The sequence below is a fragment of the Canis lupus genome, chromosome 27 (assembly GCF_003254725.2).
Source record: "Canis lupus dingo isolate Sandy chromosome 27, ASM325472v2, whole genome shotgun sequence".
NCBI classification, from domain to species: Eukaryota; Metazoa; Chordata; class Mammalia; order Carnivora; family Canidae; genus Canis; species Canis lupus.
In genome coordinates this window covers 37,881,241-37,905,841 of record NC_064269.1, presented here as the reverse complement: position 1 = coordinate 37,905,841, position 24,601 = coordinate 37,881,241, and the positions used below count along the sequence as shown (strand labels likewise).

Sequence of the window (24,601 nt, the reverse complement as noted above, 5' to 3'; positions counted from 1 at the left end):
CTGGGTAATGCAGTCAGTGAAACATCCGACTCAGTTTCAGCTCAGGTCATGATCTCAGGGTCATGGGATTGAGCTCCATGCTCCAGGGGGAGTCTGATTGGGATTGTCTCTCCCTCTCCCTCTGCCCCTCCCTCCACATGCTCTGTCTCTCTCAAATAAATATATAATCTTTAAAAGAAAAAAAAAAACACAAAAGCTAAAGTGAACAAAAACAAGTCACACCTGTGACCAAGGCACAAAATGAATTATAATTTCGACAGAAACTCCCATGATGGAATAGGTATTTTCTGATTTCTCAAGTGAGATCTAGTCATAAGGACCAATGTTTCTCATCAGTTTCAAGGATCTTACTAGAAACTTATACTCTTGGAATTCAGCTTCTTAGCATGTTCATTGAAAGTCTTACCTGAGGGGAACCTGGATGGCACAGTGGTTGAGCATCTGCCTTCAGCTCAGGTCATGATCCTGGGTCCTGGGGTCAAGTCCCACATGGGGCTCCCCACAAGGAGCTGCTTCTCCCTCTGCCTATGTCTCTGCCTCTCTCTCTGTGTCTCTCATGAATAAAGACACAAAATCTTAAAAAAGAAAATAAAGTCTTACCTGAGCAGGTAACTTTAGCTTCTTCATAGTGATCACAGCTCAGTCCACCCCACTGCCAGTTCTTGCAGTCCCAAAGGGAAGTTTCATTGCCACTACAGCGGCTTAAAAACAGCCATGTGTTTGTTGCCTTAACTTTGGAATAACGCTGATAGGACGTTTTGAGAGCAGATCCACATCCCAACTGCTTGCAAACCACATCGGCTTCTTTCAGTCCCCAGCCTCTATCACATACTTTCCCTAGCAGTTTCTGAATTTCAACCTCCACTGTCCCAGCACAGCGGCTGCCTCCACCGACAAGTCTCAGCTCCAGGTCTGATCCATCTGCAAATGAAACATAAACTTAGTTTACAGATGCATCTGGAAGTTAGCTCCCAAAGGATGTATTTTTTATCTTGTTCCTTCCCAGATACTGAGGCACTGGAAATCATGGCTTATCCATCTCCTGGCTTTTTATTTATTTATTTTTTTTCTCCTGGCTTTTTAAACAGCCACTATGGGCCATGAATTTGGTCAGAAACAGGATTATAGTTTCAAGGGTTAATAAAAATTGTCAATGGCAAAGAAATATGAGCAAGACAGAGATTTCTCTAAAAAGACATAACATTTTGTGTCTCAGAGCTCCAGGTAGACTTAGAATCTGAAATGTGGTTCCTAATAGCAGCCTGAATAATTACTGCAGGAAACAGACAACCCTCCAAACTAGTCAAATAAAGAATGAGGATGCTGGATGGTTCGGTTGGTCAAGTGTCCATCTCTTGGTTTTGGCTCAGGTTGTGTTCTTGGAGTCCTGATCTCAAGGTTGTGGGATCAAGCTCCATGTTGGTTTCTTTTTTTTTATTTTTTATAATTTTTTTTAAATTTTTATTTATTTATGATAGTCACAGAGAGAGAGAGAGAGAGGCAGAGACACAGGCAGAGGGAGAAGCAGGCTCCATGCACCGGGAGCCCGACGTGGGATTCGATCCCGGGTCTCCAGGATCACGCCCTGGGCCAAAGGCAGGCGCTAAACCACTGCGCCACCCAGGGATCCCTCCATGTTGGTTTCTGTGCTCAGTGTAGAGTCTGCTTGAAGATTCTCCTTCCCCCTCCCCACCAACACTTGTGCTCAATCTCTCTCTCTCTTTCTCTCTAGATAGATAGATAAAATCTGTTTAAAAAGAATGCGTTTAAGATTCCTTACAACAAGGAAATTATTAGATATTACTATCTCTCACATCTCATATTCATCCTTACTCCTAAAGAACACAGGTCTTTCCTTCACTGTTTTTCTTTTCACTTACCAGAACATGTCACACCAGCATCTTCATTATGATTGCAATAATGCTTTCCCCATTCATGGTGTCTACACTGCCAGAGAGCAGATTCGTCTCCTTGGCAGGAAAGATTGTCAAGCCAAATGTGTCCACTTCCCTCACTGGCGTTAACTCGACCAATGGCGGTGACAGCAGTTGGGCATCCCAGTTGTTTACATACCACAGCAGCATCATTACTATCCCAGCCATCATCACACACTGTCCCCCATTCCCCTTGGAATTTTACTTCTAATCTTCCTGAACATTCAGTGACTCCATCTACCAGTCTCAGGCTCAGATCTGCTCCATCTGTAAGAGGGACACAAAACAAATCAGTGATAAAAAAACAAGAATAAGGGGGAATATAAGCAGACACAGAGAAAACAGTGATATAATACCACTGAAAATCATTAAAGGTGGAGAAAGAATGGCTTAGGCAAGAAGACAGTACTTTTCAGACTGGCTAGTATCAAAAAGATAAGAAATAAGTCTTGGTGAGAAAGGGGAATCCTCTTGCACTGTTGGTGGGAATGCAAACTGGTGCAGCCATTATGGAAAACAGTATGGAGGTTCCTCAAAAAATTACAAATAGAACTACCTTATGATCCACAACTTGCACTAAGGGTATTTACCCAAAAAATACAAAAGCACTAATTTGAAGGGATGTACACATCCCTATGTTTATAGCAGTATTATTTACAACAGCCAAATTATGGAAGCAACCCAAGTGCCTGTTGAAAGATGAGTAGATATAGAAGGTGTGGTATATTATATTATATTATTATTCAGCCATAAAAAATGAAATCTTGCCATTTGCAATAACATGGATGGAGTTAGGATAATGCTAAGTAAAATAAGTCAGTCAGAGAAAGACAAATACCACATGATTTCATTTATATGTGGAACTTAAGAAACAAAACAAATAAGCAAAGGAAAAAAAGAGAGAGGTAGAGAGAGAGAGAAACCAACTCTTTTTTTTTTTTATTAGAAAACTGTAGGTAACTTTAATAAAATCACTTCAAGAATATAATTTGGTTGTAAAACCAATACAATGAGCTCTAAAAATTTTTCTATTCAGTTAATAAAGTCATCTGTAAATACTGTAATATGTTCATATTCACAAAATCTGAATGAAAAGCAAACACAACTTTCCATTTTACCGTGTTAGCATGGTAATTCAAAATTCACTTTGAAGGGACCCAAGAAGCCAACTCTTAACTATAGAGAACAAGTTAGCGGTTGCTGGAGGGGAAGACGGTGGGGGGATGGGCGAAAGAGGTGAAGGAGTTAAGAGCACACTTATAATGATGAGCCCAGAGTAATGTGTAGAATTGCTGAATCACTAATTTGTACACTTGAAACTAATATAACACTGTATGTTAATTATACTGCAATTAAAATAAAAAACAATAAAAATACTAAAAATAGAAATACCATATGATCCAGTAATTCCACTATTGGCTATCATCCAAAGAAAAAGAAAATGCTAATTTGAAAACAATATATGTACTTCTATGTTTATTGCAGCATTATTTACAATAGTTGGGATATGGAAGCAGCCCAAGTATCCATCAATAGATGAAATGGATAAAGAAGATGTGGTATATGTATGTGTATATATAATGGAATATTACTCAGCCATAAAAAAGAATGAGATCTTGCTATTTGTAACATGGATGGACCTACAGGGTATAATGTTAAGTGAAATAAGTCAGACAAAGAAAGGCAAATATCATATGATTTCATTTATGTGTGGAGTCTAAAAAACAAAACAAATGAAAGGACTCTTAACTATAGAGAACAAATTGGTGGTTGCCAGGGGTGAGGTGGGCAAGGGGATGGGTGAAATAGATAAAGGGGATGAAGAGGTACACATTCCCAGTTATAAAATAAATAAGTCAGAGAGATGAAAAGTATAGCATAAGGAATATAGTCAATAAAACTGTAATAACTTGTATGGCAACAGATGGTGACCACACTTATTGTGGTGAATGGCAAGTAATTTATAGAATTATTGAAGCAATATGTTGTACACCTGAAACCAATATAACATTTATGTTAACGATGCTTCAATAATAATTTTTTTAAAGGGAATTTTCAGGACAGAGAGCATGTACCATAAAAAGAGTTTCTGGGGCACCTGGCCAGCCCAGTTGATTAAGCATCTGACCTTGGCTCAGGTCTTGTCTCAGCATCCCCACTCAACAGAGTCTGCTTCTTCCTCTCCCTTTGCCCCACTCCCCTCAAATAAATAAAATCTTAAAAAAAAAAAAAGGTTCCTAACAAGAGATGCAGGGGCTCAATTTTATCTAGAGATTTGTTTGTTTTACTATCACAGAGTTTTTCTTAGAATTGTTTTTTTCTAGTTAAATATACGTTCGCATGTGTAGGTGGTACTCATACACTCAGGCCCAGGACTCAACATTGACTTTTGCCTCTGACTGCATTACCTATCTATAACTACCTGGTTTGTGTTATATGCCTGGTCCCTTTGTGACCAGTTCCTTAGTCAAAAAGCTAACAAAGAGAAAGGGGACCTAATCACTACCACTTTCATCTTCCCCCAATCTATATTCCTCAAAAAACAGAGCTTGATCCTGAGCAATATCTTACAATAAATAAGTTGCTCCTTTCCACTGGCAGTTTTAGTTTTTGCTGCTATAATACTGTCTATTGTGAGTCCTCAGCATTGAGAAGAAATGTGCTGATTGGGGACCGAGAAAGCTTTTGGTGGATAAATGGGAATGGAAGGCAATTCCTCTGCTTTTTTCTATCCCAAATCCCTTTTGCTTTCTTCAGCTAACAAAATCCATCTTTTTTGTAGGAATCCCATTCTTTATGGTTCAAACAATAGATGGTCATGTTGTCCAGCAACAAAAGGCCAATTTAAGAAATAGTAAAAGGACCAGAACCCCCATGACATTGTTTCAATGTTTGAATCTAGCTATGTATGAAGCCAACTGTACCTCCTGGATGTCCCAGTTTTCTGAGTCAATATTCTCTTCCCTTAAAGTTAATTTGAATGGAGTTTTCTTCATTTGAAAAAAAAAAAGATATCTGATGAATACAGGGACATTTTTACTCTATTTTATTTTTCTGAATGCTCTCTGGGATTCAGGACATGCTGGATCTGCTTCAAACTAAGAACTCAAGTGAAAAAAGGAGTGTCGCCCCTTCCCATATAAATCCACTGTCCCTGTGCAAGCATGGTGCATGAAAGTCTCTAGACACAGAGTCTGTTCATACCATAGCACTAGCATAATTTAGGTTTTAATAGAAAACCAAACTACTTTTTAACATTTGATTCTGTGAATTTGAACTAATATTTTGGGAAGGGGCAGGTTAAACTCTGCAGATAGAGGTTAATAAAGGCTGTGATTTGTTTTTAAAACTCATCCCCTCCCTGGGTGGCGGAGCGGTTTGGCGCCTGCCTTTGGCCCAGGGAGACCTGGGATTGAGTCCCACATCAGGCTCCCGGTGCATGGAGCCTGCTTCTCCCTCTGCCTGTGTCTCTGTCTCTCTCTCTCTGTGTGATGATCATAAATAAATTAAAAAAAAATTAAAAAAAAGAAAAAACTCATCCCCAAAGCACAACTTGCTAGTTAAGCTATTTTTTTTCTTTTTCTTTTTCTTCTCTTTTTCTGGGGGGAATAGGGGAGGAGGGAGGATTGGATTATTCTCTGAACACCTCCTTCTATCCTCATGACTTGGGTCTTGATTTCACTGTTCATCCTTACTCCCTAACCTAGTTATTTTCATTTCAGTTAAAGAAAAATCTCCACAGGTATCAGATGGGGAACCTGAAATTAGGTCACAATTAGGTGATTGAGGAAGCAGGCTTCATTATGTTGGGAAGAGTTCAGGCTTTTAAGAACCTTTCCCCCTTTCTTTTGTCCTCTCAGGAAGCACCGAATGAACCCAGATCAATCCTTACCCAAGCAAATCACTCCAACATCCTCAGCGTGATCACAGTTATGCTTTCCCCATCCTTCATGCTTGCAGTTCCAGAGAGCTGACTCATTTCCACTGCACACAAGATCATCAAACCAGATTGGCCCAGAACCTTCTCCAAAATTAGCTGAACCAGAGAAACTGACAGCACTTCCACATTCGAGCTGTTTACAAACCACAGAAGCATGATCTATGTTGAAGTTGTCATCACACACTGTTCCCCACTGTCCCTGGAACTTGACTTCTATTCTGCCAGAACACTGGTTTCCGCCGTTCATCAACCTCATCTCCAAACTGGATCCATCTAGAGTGGGGTAAAGACCGGAAGTCAGAAGTGACATTCTTTCAGAAGTGATTTTTAAAAATAAGATTCCTCTGGACACTTGAGATTTGATGCTGTCCTTAAAAATGATGCCCCATTTTGGAATCTTCCCATCTGTACATACTGGGGAATTTTCATCTTTTAAAGACCAGCTAGAAATTAAGGCTTTCATCTATGTCTACTTACCAAGGAAAATGTTTTACAGATTAAATTTGCTTTCTGTTTTGTTTTATTTCCTTCCATTATTAAGACAAAATAAGCACTCTTTTATGTAGAAATTGACAAATTTGTCTCAAAGCACTTACTTTAAAAAACTAGAAAAAATTAAATTAGTCCATCCAACAAAGTAGCAAAAATGGCAAACATTAAAAACATTTAAAAAATGTCATTTGCCGAACATTAAAAACCTTTATTTTAATCTTTCTTTATCACAAACAGTCAGAGCATGACGAATTGTCTGAAGTTGAGTGTAAAATTAGAAAACAATAAAAAGAGAAAAATAAAAATGCCTGAGCATGGACAACTGTTTGCAAAAGCATCCTGTACTATACCAAATTAATAAAAATTGAGGAAAAAATATCAAGAGAATTCATTTCTCACCAATCTCCTCTTTGAATCAAAGCTTCCCCCCACCTCCAAAGCATCTGGTACAATTTTTAGCAAAGAACAGCTTTTTTCATAAAGGAAATTCCCTCTATACATGTTTCCCTAGATTTTCTATGAGGACTAATATATCTGAAAAAAAATTTGGGATGAAATCTGGGGACACATGAAAAACAAGAACTGCTTATGCTTGAGCAAGTGTTTAGAGGCTCTTTTTTTGAGAGAGGAATTTACTTTTAAAAGCTCTACATACCAGGCAAAGACCTCTACTTAACAGGATTTTTTATTCTGGACAATTAATAACCATATAAATAATAGTTCACAATTAAGTATGTGTCTGGTGTTCTGAGTGTATCACATATGCTATTAGTCTTCACAACATTAAGCATTATGTATTCTTTCCATTATCCCTACTCCACAGATAAGCATTCTCAGTTTCCATAATTGTCATAGGATCATACACCTAGAAAATCATAGAGCCAGGATGTGAAAAGAAAAAGCAGTCTAACACTAGTGTTTATTCTCCTGACTATTATACTGTGTTGTCCCTGTGTGTGTGATAATAGTAAAATCTCCCAAGAGGCAGAGGCTCTGAGGATTGAGCATCAGTCAGGGTGGGGAAAATACAGCCTCTGAAACCTCATGAAACTAAGAAGTCCTTGAGTGGCTACATATACACCAATTGGAGCATTAGCTGTATAAATTTCAAAAAACAAATTTGATTAATTCTATCCTTAAGTATGAAAAAAACAGAAAACAAGAGTTAAAAGTGTTACACTGATGTCTTAGCTTAAACAGTGAGCTCTGTAGGTTGCAATGATTTTAGTAAGAGCCTGGCAAGATTTTATTTATTTATGTATTTGAAAGAGAGAGAGAGAGAGAGGAGGAGGAGGAGGAGCAGAGGGAGAGGGACAAGCAGACTCCCCACTGAGCATGGCGCTCGCTCTGGGGCTCTATTCCACCACCCTGAGATCATGACCTGAGCCAAAATCAAGTCTGATGCTCAATCGACTGAGTCACTCAGGTGCCCCCAAGCCTGGCAAGATTTATTATGATTTTTAACTTTACCGTAGATGTGTGACATAGATGTTACTATTGTTATTCCTATCTTCCCCTTGTAATGATTAACAATAAAAAACAAGAGGAGTAGGAGCAGGAGGAAGTGGAGGAGTTGGAAGGGGGAGGATGGAAGGAAGAAGGAAAAAGAAGAGCTCTAATGTATTAAAACACTGAGTTTTCAGAACCTGAAGTTCAGAAAAAATTAACAACTTGCTCAAAATAACATTCATGAGGTGCTGAACTGGAATTTAGTTCCGCATCTTTCTAGACACTAGCCTGTATTGTACCCAGTACACCACAATACAGGGGGAGAGATTAGTCCTTTCTAAAATCTCCTCCTTGGAGGAGATGGCCTCTAAGAAAGAGGAAAGCCAGTGAAAGGAACAAGGAGAAATGGGAAGTCCAGGAATCTGAATTGGGTCTTAACTATGACCTCATGATTTACAGCAAAAAGGTGTGACACAAAGCTTTCAGAGTTACTGTAAGGTCAATGGAGATAAAGTTCATGAAATTTTTTCTAAATTAAAACCACCATGGGGCACCTGGGTGGTTCAGTCAGTTAGGCATTTGACTCTTGGTTTCTGCTCAGGTCATGATCTCAGGGTCTTGGGATGGAACCTATGTTGAGCTCCGTGCTCAGCAGAGAGTCTGCTTGAGCATTCTATTTACTTTCTCTCCCTCTCCTTCTGCCCTTCCCCCTGCTTGCTCACTCTCTTTAAAATAAAATAAATAAATAATTTTTAATAGTCTTTTTTTTAATTTATTTATGATAGTCACACACACAGAGAGAGAGAGGCAGAAACACAGGCAGAGGGAGAAGCAGGCTCCATGCACCGGGAGCCCGATGTGGGATTCGATCCTGGGACTCCAGGATCGCTCCCTGGGCCAAAGGCAGGTGCCAAACCGCTGCACCACCCAGGGATCCCAATAATTTTTTTTTAAACCCAGAACAAACCACCATGTAAATGAAATGAACAGCACTGTACACTGGAAAAAAGCAATTCTACTCTGCAAAACATCCTTCCTGCAGCAAAAGGTTAGTGCTAGGAATATTTACTTTTTGATTCATTAAATTGATTATCAGTTAAGGGACAAAAAGGTTAATGCACAAAAGCAGCATGTTACTGAGAAGGAAGACAAAGAATTGACTTAGATATGATATTTTTATATGGGAGTAGAAACTAACGGTGGGATTACTGGCTCTCAAATTGAAGCTGGTCACTCCTGGACTACAATATTCAGAATCTCCTTTTTTTTTCTAATGGGATGTGTCATGCATTGTCTGGTCTTTTAGCAATAGATTGGGTGATTTTATATATGAACTAGGAAACTCACAGAAAAGTGCTCCTTTTCGTTTTTAGGCCATCTACATATTTTTTTCCCCCACAAAGCATTTGACTTCTGCAAGTCCTACCTGAACAGGTTACTCCAGCATCCTGTTGATGACTGCAGTTGTGCTTTCCCCATCCATCATGTTTGCAGTCCCAGAGAGCAGATTCATTCCCTCGACAAGAAACATGATCCATCCAGATTCGTCCAGAGCCTGCCCTGGAATTGGCCCATCCAGCGGCTTTGATAGCAGTGGGACATCCCAGCTGCCTGCAAATCACAGAGACTTCATCCATGCCCCAGCCATTATTACACACCGTTCCCCACTCCTCCTGGACTTTCACTTCCACTCTCCCGGAGCAATTGTCTTCACCATCCGTTAGCCTCATCTCTTTATCTGCTCTCCCTGCAGCAACAGGTGAAGGCAGCAATTGGTCAGGATCCAAAGAGCAAGCAGGGGATTATTATTCCCTGGATTACTTATTTATTTTTCCAAGCTAAAGGTCAGAAACATCCCCAGACTCATTAATGGTACGAGAGGAGAATGCTATTTTGTAGGAACAAAAATCAGCATCACAGGCTTCAGATGAAGCAAGGATGCAAAATCGGTAAAGCTAAGTAACACAGTTCTGAGATTTTTTTATAAAGTCGATTTATATAATCTCCATAGAGTTTACTATGTAAATAATATATTACAAAATTTTATAGATAGGAGCGATGTAAGTTTCTCCAAATTCCTAAGAGCCATAAAAAGAAGGTTCATGATGCAGATGAAAAGACCAGTCTTAAGGAATTTAACACCCATTACACACATATACGAAAAACACCATGAATTTTTAAAATACTAGTTGAAATCTGGCTGAAAGTTTTCTACTTTATTAAATGGGAGTTGAGATGGAGATATTTTCCTATTTTTTCCTACCATAAAATAATCCCTTGTCCCTCCTTCCCCCCAGACTCCAAATGTCTCAGCTCCCACCCTCTGATTACTTTAACCAACAGGAAACTGTGGTCTCTCTGATATATTGCTGGCTTCCCTCAATACATCTTAAGGTAAAATTTGGCATTTGAATTTTTAAAAGTTGTTCCTAAAATTCCACTTTATCCCAATAATTCTGAGCTTTTTCCTCTGTTTTGTTTCCTATGTTTTAGGTAGGCATTATTCAAATTTAGGCAAATGTACTTTTTTTTTTTCCTGTGAAAGTTTATTTTATCTTGGAGGAAACCATGCCTCAAGTTCATATTTTGGTGTTGCATGGTTAGGACCTCATTTTGTGCTTTTAATATCTGATCCTTTGAAATCATGAAGCATGTTTTCAGATGCTGTTGAGCCTTCAGAATTATTTGCGTTTGACCAAGCACTCACCAAGAGAATTGGTCATCAAACAGGTACTGAGAATGGAGACCACAGCCACAGCAGAGGGACACAAGAGGGCAAAACATCTTCTAAAGTCTGTGAAAAAAGAAACAAAAAAAGAACAAAAGTATTGCCTTCCCCAAAAGCAACTTTGGAGAAGACAGATGATTTCAAAGTTTTGAGATTAACAAGGAAAGTTGAGTGAAGACAAAGAATTCTTCTTTCTAAATGGCAAGGTGGACGGGAAACACACATACCTGGGATCACATAGTCTCAGTGAAATAGCTCTGGAAATGTTTGTGGTTAGAGGCGACTCAGCAGTGAGGAATTAAGAGCAAATTGGGGACAGAAAAGAATTTCAAGAGCAGAGCTAAAAACCTAGAAAATTGAGAAAGCATCCATGAAGCTTAGCAGGGGCAGGTCCCCCTACCAGGCCAAAACAATATTCAACTACTGAGGTCCCCGACTCCAAGCCCACTGGATCCAGACAGTTAGGTGGTAAATTTCACAAGGGAATGGATTCTATCAGGCTCAGCACTATTTCGCCAGTACCTGGCACAGTGCATGCTAAATAGTAGCTGAACATCGGTGGAATGAAGTGGTAAGGTTTATATTTGAAAAAAAACAAAATACTGGATCTTATCCCCAGATATAGCATAAAACTCTAAAGCTTTCATTACTCTCTCTTCTTATTCTTACCTTAACCCAACACTCACGCAACAGTAAGAATGCTTTGGTAGCCACATAAGAACATGCACTTTGGTATAAGTTACTAAAGTGTGGCCTTAGGACTTGTGCTTTCATGTGGCATGCTATACTGCCATAAGAAAGCTTTGAGGGATGCCTGACTGGCTCAGTGGTTGAGCATCTGTCTTCAGTTCAGGTCATGATCCTGGGTCCTAGGATCAAGTTCCGCATCAGGCTCCCCATAGAGCCTGCTTCTCCCTCTGCCTGTGTCTCTGCCTCTCTCTCTGTGTCTGTCATGAATAAATAAATAAAATCTCTAAAAATAAATAAATAAAATAAAAATTTTAAGATTAAAAAGCTTTGAAAAAATTTAAAATGCTAAATGAGTTTAACATATCCATATAAATTATGAAGTAGATTTCAGCCCTCAGGGATGTTATTTTAAATTCCCCTGCGTGATCAACTTTCAGTCAATATTCCTTCCCGTATGGTCTATCTTTTCTAAGAATTATTGTCATACTCAATAAAATTCAGTTCATTTCAGCTCCTTAACTTCACCTCAGCAGTTTTACAAACCTGATGCCATATCTAATCTTTCTTTTTTTTTTTCTAATGCCAAATCTAATCTTTATCTCCTATCTTCAATTGTGAATCTACAGCAGACACAAGTCACTGCCACCAAAGCTTAATGACCATTTTCCACTCCTTACTCTCTTGATGCCAATTACTATTAAATAAGATCCATTGACTATTAACTTTTTACTGCATTAAAAGGTAAATGTATAATAAATGAGAAATGTTTACCAGCAGATCCAGAGTTTCCATGTGGGACCATTCTGAGTTTGTCCAGTCCAGAGTTTTAATGATTTCTAAATCTTCTTGTATTATTCCTTAGAAGTGTTCTGCTAAAGAGGACCACTAAGAATTCTAAAAATCATCTCATTTCCACAAGACAAAGCAAAGCAAAACACAACAGAAAACCCCAGAAAGGCTACATAAAGGAGGTGGAGTCAATCAACGAAAAAAGGGAAGTCATTCACAAACTGAGGTTCCCTTTCATACTCATGTTTTCTTCAATTTGGGACATGAAACAACCAAAAGAAATTGAGAAACACTACAGATTTACAAAAATTAAGGGGAAATACTAATGCATGTTCCGTTGCTATTGAAATGAATATTTAGATTTCCATACTTTGTTTTGGAGTAATATATTAGAAATAAAAATGACTATCACTGTGCAGTTATGTCAAAAACTAAAGTGAAATAAGCAAAACATAATTAAATAATGTTTTATCAGTTTCATCACTTTTAATACTATTACCATAATCAAATGAGCTGAATGAATAATTTTGTGTAGACCATCTACAGAAGGCATTTGCTTTCTCTTTTCTAATGAGATGAAGAGTAACAATAAAATTAGCCATGACCATTACAGATTCTACAAATGGTGCAATAAAAATTTATAAGACGTAATTTTAGCTCTGAATAACTCAAATTCAGTGAAAGAAACACATACTGTGAGCAATAATCCAGAGCGATTCAAAGCACAGAGTGAAAAATAAAGAAAAACAGGGTCATATCAACTGGGAGACAGAAATGAATAGTCAGAAAACTCTTTTCTGTGAGAAGGTGCTTAAATTGTGTCCTAAATAATGAGGACTTTGCCCCCAAAGAAAAAAGATAAAAATATTTAAAGTATAAGAAAAGACATATACCAAACAATACAGGCATGTAAAAACATGGAAATTCGATGGTCCCTGATGGGATAAACATTCTCTGGTAATAGTGGTGCGCCAGAAGGGGGAGTTTAAGAAGCATCTCCAGTCTTGCAAGGAGACACTCACTATAATCCAGTGAAAAAGGTCACTCTGGCTTCTTTCTATTCCTTGGACACGACTAACCTCTTACACACATTGTTCCTTTTGTGTGTACTACTTTCTGCCACTGTCCTTCCTGAGCTCTTAGTCTTCTGTCTTTTATGTCTTTGGTTAAACACGACTTCACTAGGTAAAATAACTTGAACCTTGAATTATTCCAGAAACTGTGCACTCATGGCAACCTGTACATTGAGGATTATAACAACTCATACTTTTTATAATTATTTATTGGTCATCTTACTTGCTAGTTCTAAAACACAAAGGATAAGAAACATGTCTTCTTTTTCAACAAGACATTCACCAGCCCTTGCGGATAGCACTTGATAATACCTGTTCTCTGTTACTGTGACAAATGTTGTTGATAATGCTGTTACTGTTGCAGAGGTAAACAAGGGTTATATGAAAAAGGACATCATGTACCAGACTAGAGAATTTGAATTTTATATTATAAAAACCTATTCCTTGGCGTGGAAACTCTTTCAATGCAGTAAACTAAAGCAATCATGGGACTTAACTTGTTAGTTTCTCATCTTTTATGGATCACTGTCCTTTGTTGCCTGATATTCAGTGTCTAATAAATTGTCATTTTGGGACACCTGCATGGCTCAGTGGTTAAGCGTCTCCCACAGTCCTGGGATTGAGTCCCACATCGGGCTTCCCGCAGGGAGCCTGCTTCTCCCTCTGCCTATGTCTCTGCCTCTCTCTGTGTCTCTCGTGAATAAATAAATAAAATCTTAAAAAAACAAAAAGAAAATTGTCATTTCACCTATTTTATCCGTTTTCCAGTTGTTTCAGGTGGGAGAATAAATGCACTTCCTTTTTCTTCATCTTTAATGCAAGCAGAAATTTTTTGCTCACTAAGATTTTTGTCTTTTGAAGTTTGCACTGGTCTGTTCTTTCCATTCCTCTACTATTTATTTCAATTGGGCTCTCCTTATACTCTTAGTAGATTTAAAAAATAGGATTCTACAGTCACTGCATTGTACTCTTGCTCTCATTTCTATTACCACTCCTGCCTCCAATCATCCTCAATATTGCTTCCGAGATTAAACGTAAAATACAAAGCATCTTGGGGTGCCTGGGTGGTGCAGTCAGCTAAGCGTCTGACCCTTGGTTTCGGCTCAGGTCATTATCTCAGGGTCATGAGATATAGCTCTGAGTTGGGCTCTGTGCTCAGCAGAGAGTCTTCTTGAGACTCTCTCCCTCTGCCCTTCCCCCAACTTGCTTTCTCTCTCTAAAATAACTTAATTAAAAAAACACACACAAAAAAAACATTTTTTGATACTCCAATTTTGAAAACCACTTACTGTCATTATTATTCTATCATATAATTTGTACTTTGAAAATTGTAACGCATACTTTATATAATTATTGTTCATCTTACTTGCTAGTTTTAAGATACCAAGGATAGGAAGAGTGTCTTCTTTTTCAAAAGTTGAACATATGACTCTCTATTTGTTATTTCTTGTCACTTTCATTTTTTTCCCTTTGTCCTTCAACAAAGGACAAAGGATGCTGCCTGTACCCTTTTTTCTTCCCAGCCCTTGTGATGGACCAGCACTCCAATATATTTGAGGAAGATTCTCAAATATGCATACATGCAGCCTTGTAAAACGAGTTTTGCCTGCTTGTGTTTTTAAATTACCTAAATGACATGTTGTAATTAAAAAATAAGAAGGACACCTGGGTGGCATAGTCAGTTTAGCATCTGAGATGTCAGCTCAGGGCATAATCTCAAGATCCTGAGATCAAGCCCTGCATCCAATGTGGAAACTGCTTAAGATTCTCTTTCTCCCTCTCCCTCTGATCCTCCCCCCACCCCTCTCTCTAAAAAAAGGGGGGGGGGATGCACAGTCAGTTAAGTATCCGATTCTTAATTGTGGCAAAGGTCATGATCTCAGGGACTTGGGATAGAGCTCTGCATTGGGCCCCCCTCTCAGTGGGGAGTCTGCTTGTATCCCTCTCTCTCTGCCCCTCTCCCCACCCCCACCCCTGGATCTCACTCTCTGTCTCTAAAATAAATAAATCTTTTTAAAATACCCAGTGGACTGAAATTAGAAATCAATAACAAAAGTATCTCTGGAAAACTTTGAATACCTGAAAACTAAACAGCTCACTTTTAATAATCCGATGGTCAAAGAAGAAACCAAAAGGGAATTAAGGGCAACCCGGGTGGCTCAGCGGTTTAGCGCCGCCTTCAGCCCAGGGCGTGATCCTGGAGTCCTGGGATCGAGTCCCATGTCGGTCTCCCTGCATGGAGCCTGCTTCTCCCTCTGCCTCTCTCTGTGTGTCTCTCGTGAATGAATGAATAAATAAATCTTTTTAAAAAGGGAATTTAAAAATATTTAAGAATAAATAAAAATGCATAGAAAACACATCAAACTTTGTAGGGTGTAATTAAATTCTACATAAGGGGAAATTTATAGCACATGACTCCTAAATTAAGAAAGACATGACAAATAAATGGCACCAACTGTCACCTTAAAAAAAAGAAGAGAACTGGCATATCCCTCTCCAGCCAGTAACCTTTACGTGCCCTGGGTCAGCTTTTAGCTCGTGATAGTGTATCACCCCCAATGTGTAATGTAGTTCTAATGTCTGGAGGCCAGCAGCTCAACTGGGCACTTTATACCCTTTAGCTGGGTGAGCTGTTAAAACTGCATGCCTACCTCTCTCAGTCACCCCCATATCCTCCATTCCCCAGTGGTTTTGGAAAGGAAGATGAGGACCACCTCCCTCCTCTGTGACCAGTCCCCTACGACACCTCCATTTACTTAACTCACAGTGGTGCTCACTTGCTTGGAAGCAGTGGTTGCCCTCCTGTACATGATTTCTCTAAACATAATAGGACAGGGCATTGTTGTCATCTGTATCAGTGAGAAAAGTCTCAGACTAATGGCAGAAATTTGCACTTTGCATATGTGAGTTTTAGGTTGTGAAACCTAAGATCCTCATTTATTAATGGAATGTCTGATTTCTTTGCTTTGCTTTGTTTTGGTTTGGTTTTTTGTTTGTTTGTTTATTTGTTTGTGGTCTTCTTGCTCTATTTTGTGGCGCTGGAAGAGATTCAATTATTCTGACATGGGGTCCTTTCCATAAGAGGTACTTCTGAAGGTGGGATATAGGGTTGAAGAAACCTAACCACCCTCTAAAATCATAGCTCTCCAGTGACCTTTAAAGAAAGATGGTCTCTAGGACTTAACAAAATCATTACAGTAGCCTAGTGCTTTTCTTGGAAGCCTTTTTAGGGAAGGATGCGAAAGGTTTTTCAGTAATTATGCCCTTTAAGTTTTTAGAGTATTGAGGTTTAGGAATTTTGAGGGGATGAGAATGCCTGTTTGGGGACTGACTTGTAGATAAAAGATTTTCTTTTTATTTTGTCCTCATCATTTCTTTCCATGTAGCTTCCTACTGGCCCAACTTGGGCCCGGTGCTTTGTTTTTGGTTTTGCTTTGCTTTATCATTGGTTCATTCCGCTCCCAATTAGTGAAGTAAGATGAATTTCAATCCTTACATAATATGATACAAAAATTAACTCAGAATGGATCAGAAACATAAATTGAAGACCTAAAACCACAAAACTTTTCAAAGAAAATAGAGGAGAAAATCTCTGTAACCTTAGGTTCCATAAAGAGTTTCTTTCTTTCTTTTTTTTTTTTAAGATTTTATTTATTTATTCATGAGAGACACAGAGAGAGAGGCAGAGACATAGGCAGAGGGAGAAGCAGGCTTCCCATGGGGAGCCTGATGGGGGACTCGATGTTGGGATCATGCCTGAGCTTGAAGGCAGACACTCAACCACTGAGCCACCTAGATGCCTCTCTACAAAGATTTTCTAATACTAAAAGCATGAGTCGGGATCCCTGGGTGGCGCAGTGGTTTTGCGCCTGCCTTTGGCCCAGGGCGCGATCCTGGAGACCCGGGATCGAATCCCACATCGGGTTCCCGGTGCATGGAGCCTGCTTCTCCCTCTGCCTGTGTCTCTGCCTCTCTCTCTCTCTCTCTCTCTCTGTGACTATCATAAATAAATAAAAATTAAAAAATAAATTAATTAATAAAGCATGAGTCATAAAACAACAATTTGATAAATTGGACAGCATCAAAACTTAAAAATTCTGTTCCTCAAAATCACAAAAGAATGAAAGCCAAGCCATAGAGTAAGAGAGAAAATACTTGCAAATCATGTATTTGATACAGGACTTATATTCAAAATTTTTCAAAATTTATAAAGAATTCTCAAAACTCAATAATATGAAAACAACCATCCTTATTTTAAAGGAAAAACAAAAGTTTTGCACTTCACCAAAGAATTTACATGATGGTGAATAAGCACACGGAGTGATTCTCAGCATCATTAGTCCTTAAAGAAATGCAAATTGAGAAATCCACGATGAGATACAACTTATTTACCTATTTGAATGGCTAAAATTATAGAGACTGCTATGCCTAATGTTGTTGAGAATATTGAGGGAATGGGACTGTCCTATAGTCTTAAAGGGAATTTGAATAATTTATCCACTTTAAAACAGTTTGACAGGCTTTATTTTTTTAAACATTAAACAAACTCTTGAGTTTCTACTTAAGAGAAATAGTAACAGGGAAGCCTGGGTGGCTTAATGGTTGAGTGTCTGCCTTTGGCTCAGGGCATGATCTGGGAAGGGAGGATTGAGTCCTGTATCGGGATCCCTGCATGGAGCCTGCTTCTCTCTCTGCCTATGTCTCTGCCTCTCTCTCCCTGAGTCTTTCATGAATAAATAAATAAAATCTTTAAAAAGGAGAGAGAGAGAAATGGTAACATATGTTCATTTAATGATTTACTCATGAATGCCATATGAATGTTTTATTCATAATAGACAAAAACTAGAAACAAACCAATGTCTTTTAACTGGTGAATGGGTTAACAAGCAGAAGAATGAACTACTGATGCATGCTACCACAAAAATGACTCACACTTTGTGATTCTACTTCTACAGAATTCTGGAAAGTGCAAACCAGTCCATTGTGACTGGAAGCAGTGGTTGCTTAGGGGTAGATTGGGAAGCAGGAATTACAATAGGGGATAATTATGATGAAACTTTTTGGGGCAAGTAATATGTTCATTGTCTTGACTGTGTTGATGGCTTTAGGTATACATCTATATCAAAGCTAAAAAGCTGAGTAAGTCCGTACAGCTTAGTGTATGTCAATTATACATCAATACAACTGTTTAGTAAATTTTAGTGAGCAATTATTAGCGGAAGATAAAGGAAAGGAAGAAGCCAGCCCCATCTTCCAGGTTTACAACTCATGGTGCAAGGCAAACCCTCCAGCGAGAGTCAGGTTTGGGGGAACTGGATATGTTAAAAAAATGTAAGTGGATCTGGATGTTAGAACAGAATTTGGTAAGGAAATCTGTGACATTTTTACACAACCCTGTGCATGACAGATAGAAGAAGGAAGACAAATAGAGAAGGAGGGTGGCACCAGATTTTGAAACTTCTTTTGAATTTTGAGATTTGGGGCTTGTGAGTAAGGCCACTGTGCCCATATTCTCATTGTATCCCTTCTATAAATGAAGTCATTAGCTTCATCTACTGTCTTATGATGAAATAAGCTTTACTGTGGTGTTTTTTTTTTTTGTTTGTTTGTTTTGTTTTGTTTTTATGATAGTCACACAGAGAGAGAGAGAGAGAGGCAGAGACATAGGCAGAGGGAGAAGCAGGCTCCATGCTCCGGGAGCCCGACGTGGGATTCGATCCTGGGTCTCCAGGATCGGGCCCTGGGCCAAAGGCAGGCGCCAAACCGCTGCGCCACCCAGGGATCCCTTTACTGTGGTGTTTTAAATCTCTACATATAAATTGCAGGTTTATAGTATGATTATGCAAGTTAGGAACAAATTCATGCATTTTCCTTAGTCTCCCACCACCCACCCATAGAGAATATCTGTGTTCTCTTCCTAAGGTGACTTTTCTTTTCTTTAGGTTCTACCAGTCATTGAATAAGCAGTCACACTGATTATCTAGTCTTTGTTGCATTATGGAGAATGGCTATCTGCACTTGACTATCCTTTTTGATAGAGTAGTTTCAGATTTTTCAATTATTATTTTTTAGCCTTTCTGGAATGTTCTTCATCCCTTGCATCTGATTTTCTTTTCCCTTCAAAACCCCAGAGTGCAATGTCTTCTGACTCCTTTATGTTCTTGGCCCTCACTCAATTTTTTCACTTAATATTCCAGCATACTGAGCACAAATTTAAACTACATGTTTGCAAACTCATCATTTACATTGAACGTATAAATTGTGCATGTTGCATATGATTAGTCCACTGCAGACTGCTTATTGACTAATAGCTGGCTTTGATTCCATCATATTCTGATTTTTTTTCCCCAGTCCTAGTAACTGGACTTCTGCTTTGCTCTAGCCTTGTGAAACCACTGTCATGTACCAATTCCAGGAATTTGTTTCAGATGCTCTATTTATGCTTCACTTACTATCTTGATTACCTCTCCAAATCAACGAATTGCAAGATATTGTCTTCATACTATTTTACTACCAACCAGAGATTGGATATCTTTCTCTTTAGTCTAACAGGTGCTATGGCTAAGCTATCCAATATCCCAGGTTTTATGGTTTATAACTAGCCTATATTACTCCCCTATTGAGTCTAAATTATTTTTCTCTACAAAGTAACATGATAAATGCCCCTATACATTTATAGCCTCCTGAAAACTATCAATTTCTTAGCCTTTATTTTGTTCATGAAGCTGGTCAAACATAACTGCACTCTATGTACAGAATATTTTTTGAATTACATGTTATGGATATTCCCACACTGATCTTTCTCCTTGTTCGCAATCTTTTCTTGCTCTTTCTCCACATCTCCTGTAATAGAAACCTTTTGCTCTAACCCTGGACTCTGACTTTATCCCTGGGAGCTTAGATTTCATGTTGTACTCAATACCCTCAGCATTTGATATTTGAGTTTCCCAGTGTTCCTCAGCATAGACTTGCAATTTCAAGCTTTTCCCTTTTTTTATTTTTTAAAAAGATTTTATTTATTTATTCATGAAAGACAGAGTGAGAGAGAGAGGCAGAGACATAGGCAGAGAGAGGAGCAGGCTCCATTCAGGAAGCCCGGTGTGGGACCGGATCCCGGAACTCCGGGATCACGCCTTGATCCAAAGGCAGACGTTCAACCACTGAGCTACCCAGGTGTCCCTAAGAGTTTCCTTTTTAGAATTTATTTGTAAAAAATAAAGCAGTTTATACTCACAATTTGCTTTCCTTTCATCCAACTGGATCCAGTTCAATATGGCTTCTACTCCATATTTTATACTTTTGCATTTAATAAACAAATATATTTAAATGCTATTTATATCAAGTATTCTGTTAGTTTCTTGGAATACATTAGAAATTAATTCATTCAAGGTTTCTAATCTCATTGAACATATAGCCTAGAAGGAATGATAGACATAAACATAAGCCAATAAATTGTTCTGTGTAAGAGAGGGCAGGAGCACAGCAAGGGGACTTAACATCCTGCAAACAATTCTAAAGGATTTGTATGACACTCAGGAAAATTTTCCTTTAAGTTGAGCTCTGAAGGATCAGTTAGACAGCTACAATGGAAAAGTAGAACGTTTTCCAGGCACAAAGAAAAACATTTTTAAAGTTCAGGAGGGAGGTAAGAAAAGGACTGATGCACTGAAGGAACTAAAAATCCAGTATAATTGCAATAAAGAAACAGGATGAGATTGGCATTTGATGAGTACAGAGGCAGGGCAGAAACAGATCTCATAGAACATTTAAGGCCATGTTTAGGAGTTTTTCATTAAGGGCATAAAGAAGATCCTGAGTGGTTGCAAACAGAGTAGTAATATATCAGATTTCTGTTTCAACGATTATTCTGGCTACATTATAAAAAGAGCTTGCAAAAAGGCAAAAAGATAAAAAAAAAAAAAGCTTGTAATAATGCTAAATAGGAGGCTTACAGAGTTGAGTAAGAATGATATATGGTGTGGATGATGGGATGTGATAGTGGGTTCATCTGTATTTAATTATTCCTATAAACAAATGACTGACTAAGTTAATAAATAAAGTATATATGTGTACCAATAATGACAGAGTTCCACAGCCCAAGGATTATCACTGATTCAACTGTATGTACTTGAGATCCAAAAATGGAGGGAGAAGAAAACAAGTGGATATGGGCAAAATACATGCTGGTAGTTTAAAAGATAAACTTAGATGGTTGATGATGAGGGGTGAGAGGATTCAGCATGATGTACTGAACAGCCAATAAGGTTGTCATTAACTATGGTAAGGAATGCTGAAGCAATATACATGCAATTAAGAACTATAGAGGAGCAAACTAGACTGGAGATGTAAATTTTGAAGGGTTTAGCTGCCAATAGAAGATGTAAAGATCAAAGAGATCACTTATCCCAAGAGCATGGGCAGTGTTGAACATCCAAGAAACTCCAACATGGAATGGTGAGACAGAGAAGAAACAGTTATCCAGAGAAACAGAGAAGGGATGAAAATACTTTTGGAGAGTGAGGCCCTATAATCATGAAAAGAAAATATTAGGAACAAAAAAAGAGAACAGTCCATGTGTCAAATGACTTGACATATCAAATGAGGTGAAGACTGAAAAGACTTTTTTGGACTTGTGATGTTGAGGTGAATACTGATTTGATGTAGGATTTCAGTGAAGTAATTTTATTTTTGTGTCTGAAATAAACAGGTGACACAGCACAAATTGGGGGAGAGTAAGTGCATAACAAAACAGAAGGTTCAGATGAGGGCTGAGATTATTATTTAAAATTATTCCTGTCTAAAAAAAAAAATTATTCCTGTCTATTCAATTTATTTCCAGCAGTGATCACAGCCAGGGGAGGTAAATAAGACGAGCAATAGGAGCAGAGCAAAATCCAGCCTCAATGTCTCTCTGGGTCACCCACTCAGAACTTCCTCTTCATTGTGTAACAATTCATCATTATTACTAATTCCAGAAGCATTTACACTGCAATTCTACCAGGAAAAGGCTACTTCCCATTCTTTCCATCCCACCTTTTTTTTTTTTTTTAAGCAGACCATTGCATAAATAATTTCCAGTCCCTGTGAAAACATTCTAAAGAAACGCTAGAGATGACAAGTTCTTGTCTTACCCTTAACTGGTCACTGCAATTTCCAGGAACACACACAGTGTGGCTGAAAGGAGACTCAAAGGTTAGTGGTTTCAGGAAGGGGAATAATATGTGTCTTGAAGGAATGTAAAAAAAGTTCAACTTGTGTGGCCTCAGAAATTAAGAGAGGGAAGATTATTTTTAGCTTCTCAACAGACAAGTGAGGAGAAAAACCACCACCTGGAGCAGATGAAAAGCCCCACATAATTGCATTGATTTGGTCCTAACACCATAGCATGGGTGGAACTCCAGTGGGACCTGTAGAAACAGGAAAGGGTTTACAGATTTAAGCAATGCCCTGTGCTGAGACATGAACAGAATCACCATGAATAGGAGTTTAGGGGCACCTGGGGTGGCTCTGTGGGTTAAGCATTTGACTTCAGCTCAGGTCATGATACTGGGGTCCTGGGACTGAGCACCGCATGGGCTCCCTGCTCAGCAGGGAGTCTGCTTCTCCCTCTCCCTCTGACCCTCCTCCTTGCTTGTGCTCTCTCGCTCTCTCTCTCTGTCTCAAATAAATAAATAGAATCTTTTAAAAGAATGACAGGAGTTTGAATTCTTGGACTGCTAGTTGAACTGGTAAGAAAAGGGGGAGAAGCCTGAGTTCTGTTAATTTGCCACAGTACTGGAAGATCATTCAAGCTACCTGCATCCTTAAAAGACACCGTTGAAATCTGCATGCATATTTGAGGTTTATACCAAGTTCCACAACACTCTAAATCTTACTTCTTAGTATGTGAGAAATACTATATTTTAGAATCTTTTGCCTGTTTACTATTTTTAATTTAGAAAAATAGTTCCATAGAAATTTTTTTATTTGCTTTTTCTCTTACTTGACCCCCATTCAAACGTCTAATCAAACATGACTTTACCTTCTAGTCACTTTTTTACCAAACATTCCCTACAACTTACTTTGTGTTTATATATTTTTTAAAAATCAATAATTTTTACTAGAATGGCTTGCAGATATTAAAAACTTCATCTTTGGGTGAGGAGATATTTATAACATTTAACCATATGGATAAAACAATTTTTGAAATACATCAGATTTTACCTTTTAAAACATAAGGCTAGGGATCCCTGGGTGGCGCAGCGGTTTAGCGCCTGCCTTTGGCCCAGGGCGCGATCCTGGAGACCCAGGATCGAATCCCACGTCGGGCTCCCGGTGCATGGAGCCTGCTTCTCCCTCTGCCTGTGTCTCTGCCTCTCTCTCTCTCTCTCACTGTGTGCCTATCATAAAAAAATAAATAAATAATAAATAAATAAAACATAAGGCTAAAATATATAGTGTCTGAAGCAACTTTACCTAGGGAAAAACTTTATCCAAAGCAGAATATGTTATGGGGAAAAAAGGCATTGAGCTGATTCTCTTTTTTTCTTTTTAAAGATTTTATTTATTTATTCATGAGAGACACAGACAAAGAGAGAGGCAGAGACACAGGCAGAGGGAAAGGCAGGCTCCATGCAGGGAGCCCGATGCAGAACTCGATCCCGGGACTGCAGGATCACGTCCTGGGCCGAAGGCAGGCGCCAAACCGCTGAGCCACCCAGGGATCCCCAGAGCTGATTCTGAGATAAAAATATAAATATTATGTTGAGTAATAACATATAAATTCATTAATATCTGTTAATAATCTAACAAAAATTTCTTTACCAAATAAATAGCTAATAGCAAGTGAAACTCTGGGAAGGTAAAGAAAAGCTCAGTTCTTAAAAAGCCAAGATTTTGGAATAAAACACAGAAGAAGGTAGGACTGTGTCACTAAGATCTGTAAGGAAGGGACGCTGGGGTGGCTTGGTGGTGAGAGTCTGCCTTTGTCTAAAGGCATGATCATGGAGTTCTGGGATTGAGGCCAGCATCCCGCTCCCCCTAGGGAGCCTGCTTCTCCCTCTGCCTATGTCTCTGCCTCTCTCTCTGTGTCTCTCATGAATAAATAAATAAAATCTTTTAAAAAAACCTGTAAGGAAAATTGCTAAGGACAGAAAATGTCAATAGGCAGGTAGGCTATAAACCCTAGAACAATAGGGTTGTAATTATAAAAGTTATAAAAAACAAAATTTAGTTTTACAAAATGAATCACAGGAGTTAAAAGCCTCTCATATATCAGCAACTTTTTGAGCCTGGCAAATAATATTAAGCACTAAATGAAAATATGTTTACTGACTAAATGAATAAAAGAATGTATTTTAGTTTCAAAGTATTTTATTTAAAACTTTTTTATACAATCTTTCATTTGGTCTTGTTCTAAGATAACATCTGAGTATACCATGATGAAAATGTTAACTTAATAGATCTGTTAGAACATCCATTCTGTAACTTAGTTAATGTAACTTGGGCTATGCCAGCAACTGTGGTA

The 24,601-nt window shown here is 38.5% G+C and overlaps 1 protein-coding gene and 1 long non-coding RNA gene across 4 annotated transcripts in view; one reads left to right on the top strand and one right to left on the bottom strand.

Moving 5' to 3' along the window:
* Positions 1-5,933, top strand: part of LOC112675386 (uncharacterized) — a 69,807-nt gene extending 63,874 nt beyond the window's left edge. Inside the window, exon 4 of the long non-coding RNA XR_007406374.1 lies at positions 5,795-5,933. This is a non-coding gene — a long non-coding RNA (uncharacterized LOC112675386). The remainder of the gene's footprint in view (positions 1-5,794) is intronic.
* The window catches only part of CD163 (CD163 molecule), a 30,992-nt gene extending 18,786 nt beyond the window's left edge, over positions 1-12,206 (bottom strand). For all 3 annotated transcript variants that reach the window (XM_025471989.3, XM_049102436.1, XM_049102437.1), the window contains exons 1-6: positions 12,005-12,206; positions 10,523-10,609; positions 9,242-9,562; positions 5,827-6,147; positions 1,881-2,201; positions 601-921 (exon numbers count right to left, since the gene is read on the bottom strand). In XM_025471989.3, the coding sequence (XP_025327774.3) occupies positions 601-921; positions 1,881-2,201; positions 5,827-6,147; positions 9,242-9,562; positions 10,523-10,609; positions 12,005-12,035 (1,402 nt within the window). In that variant the 5' untranslated portion in view covers positions 12,036-12,206. The remainder of the gene's footprint in view (positions 1-600; positions 922-1,880; positions 2,202-5,826; positions 6,148-9,241; positions 9,563-10,522; positions 10,610-12,004) is intronic.
* Positions 12,207-24,601: the final 12,395 nt, after the last annotated feature.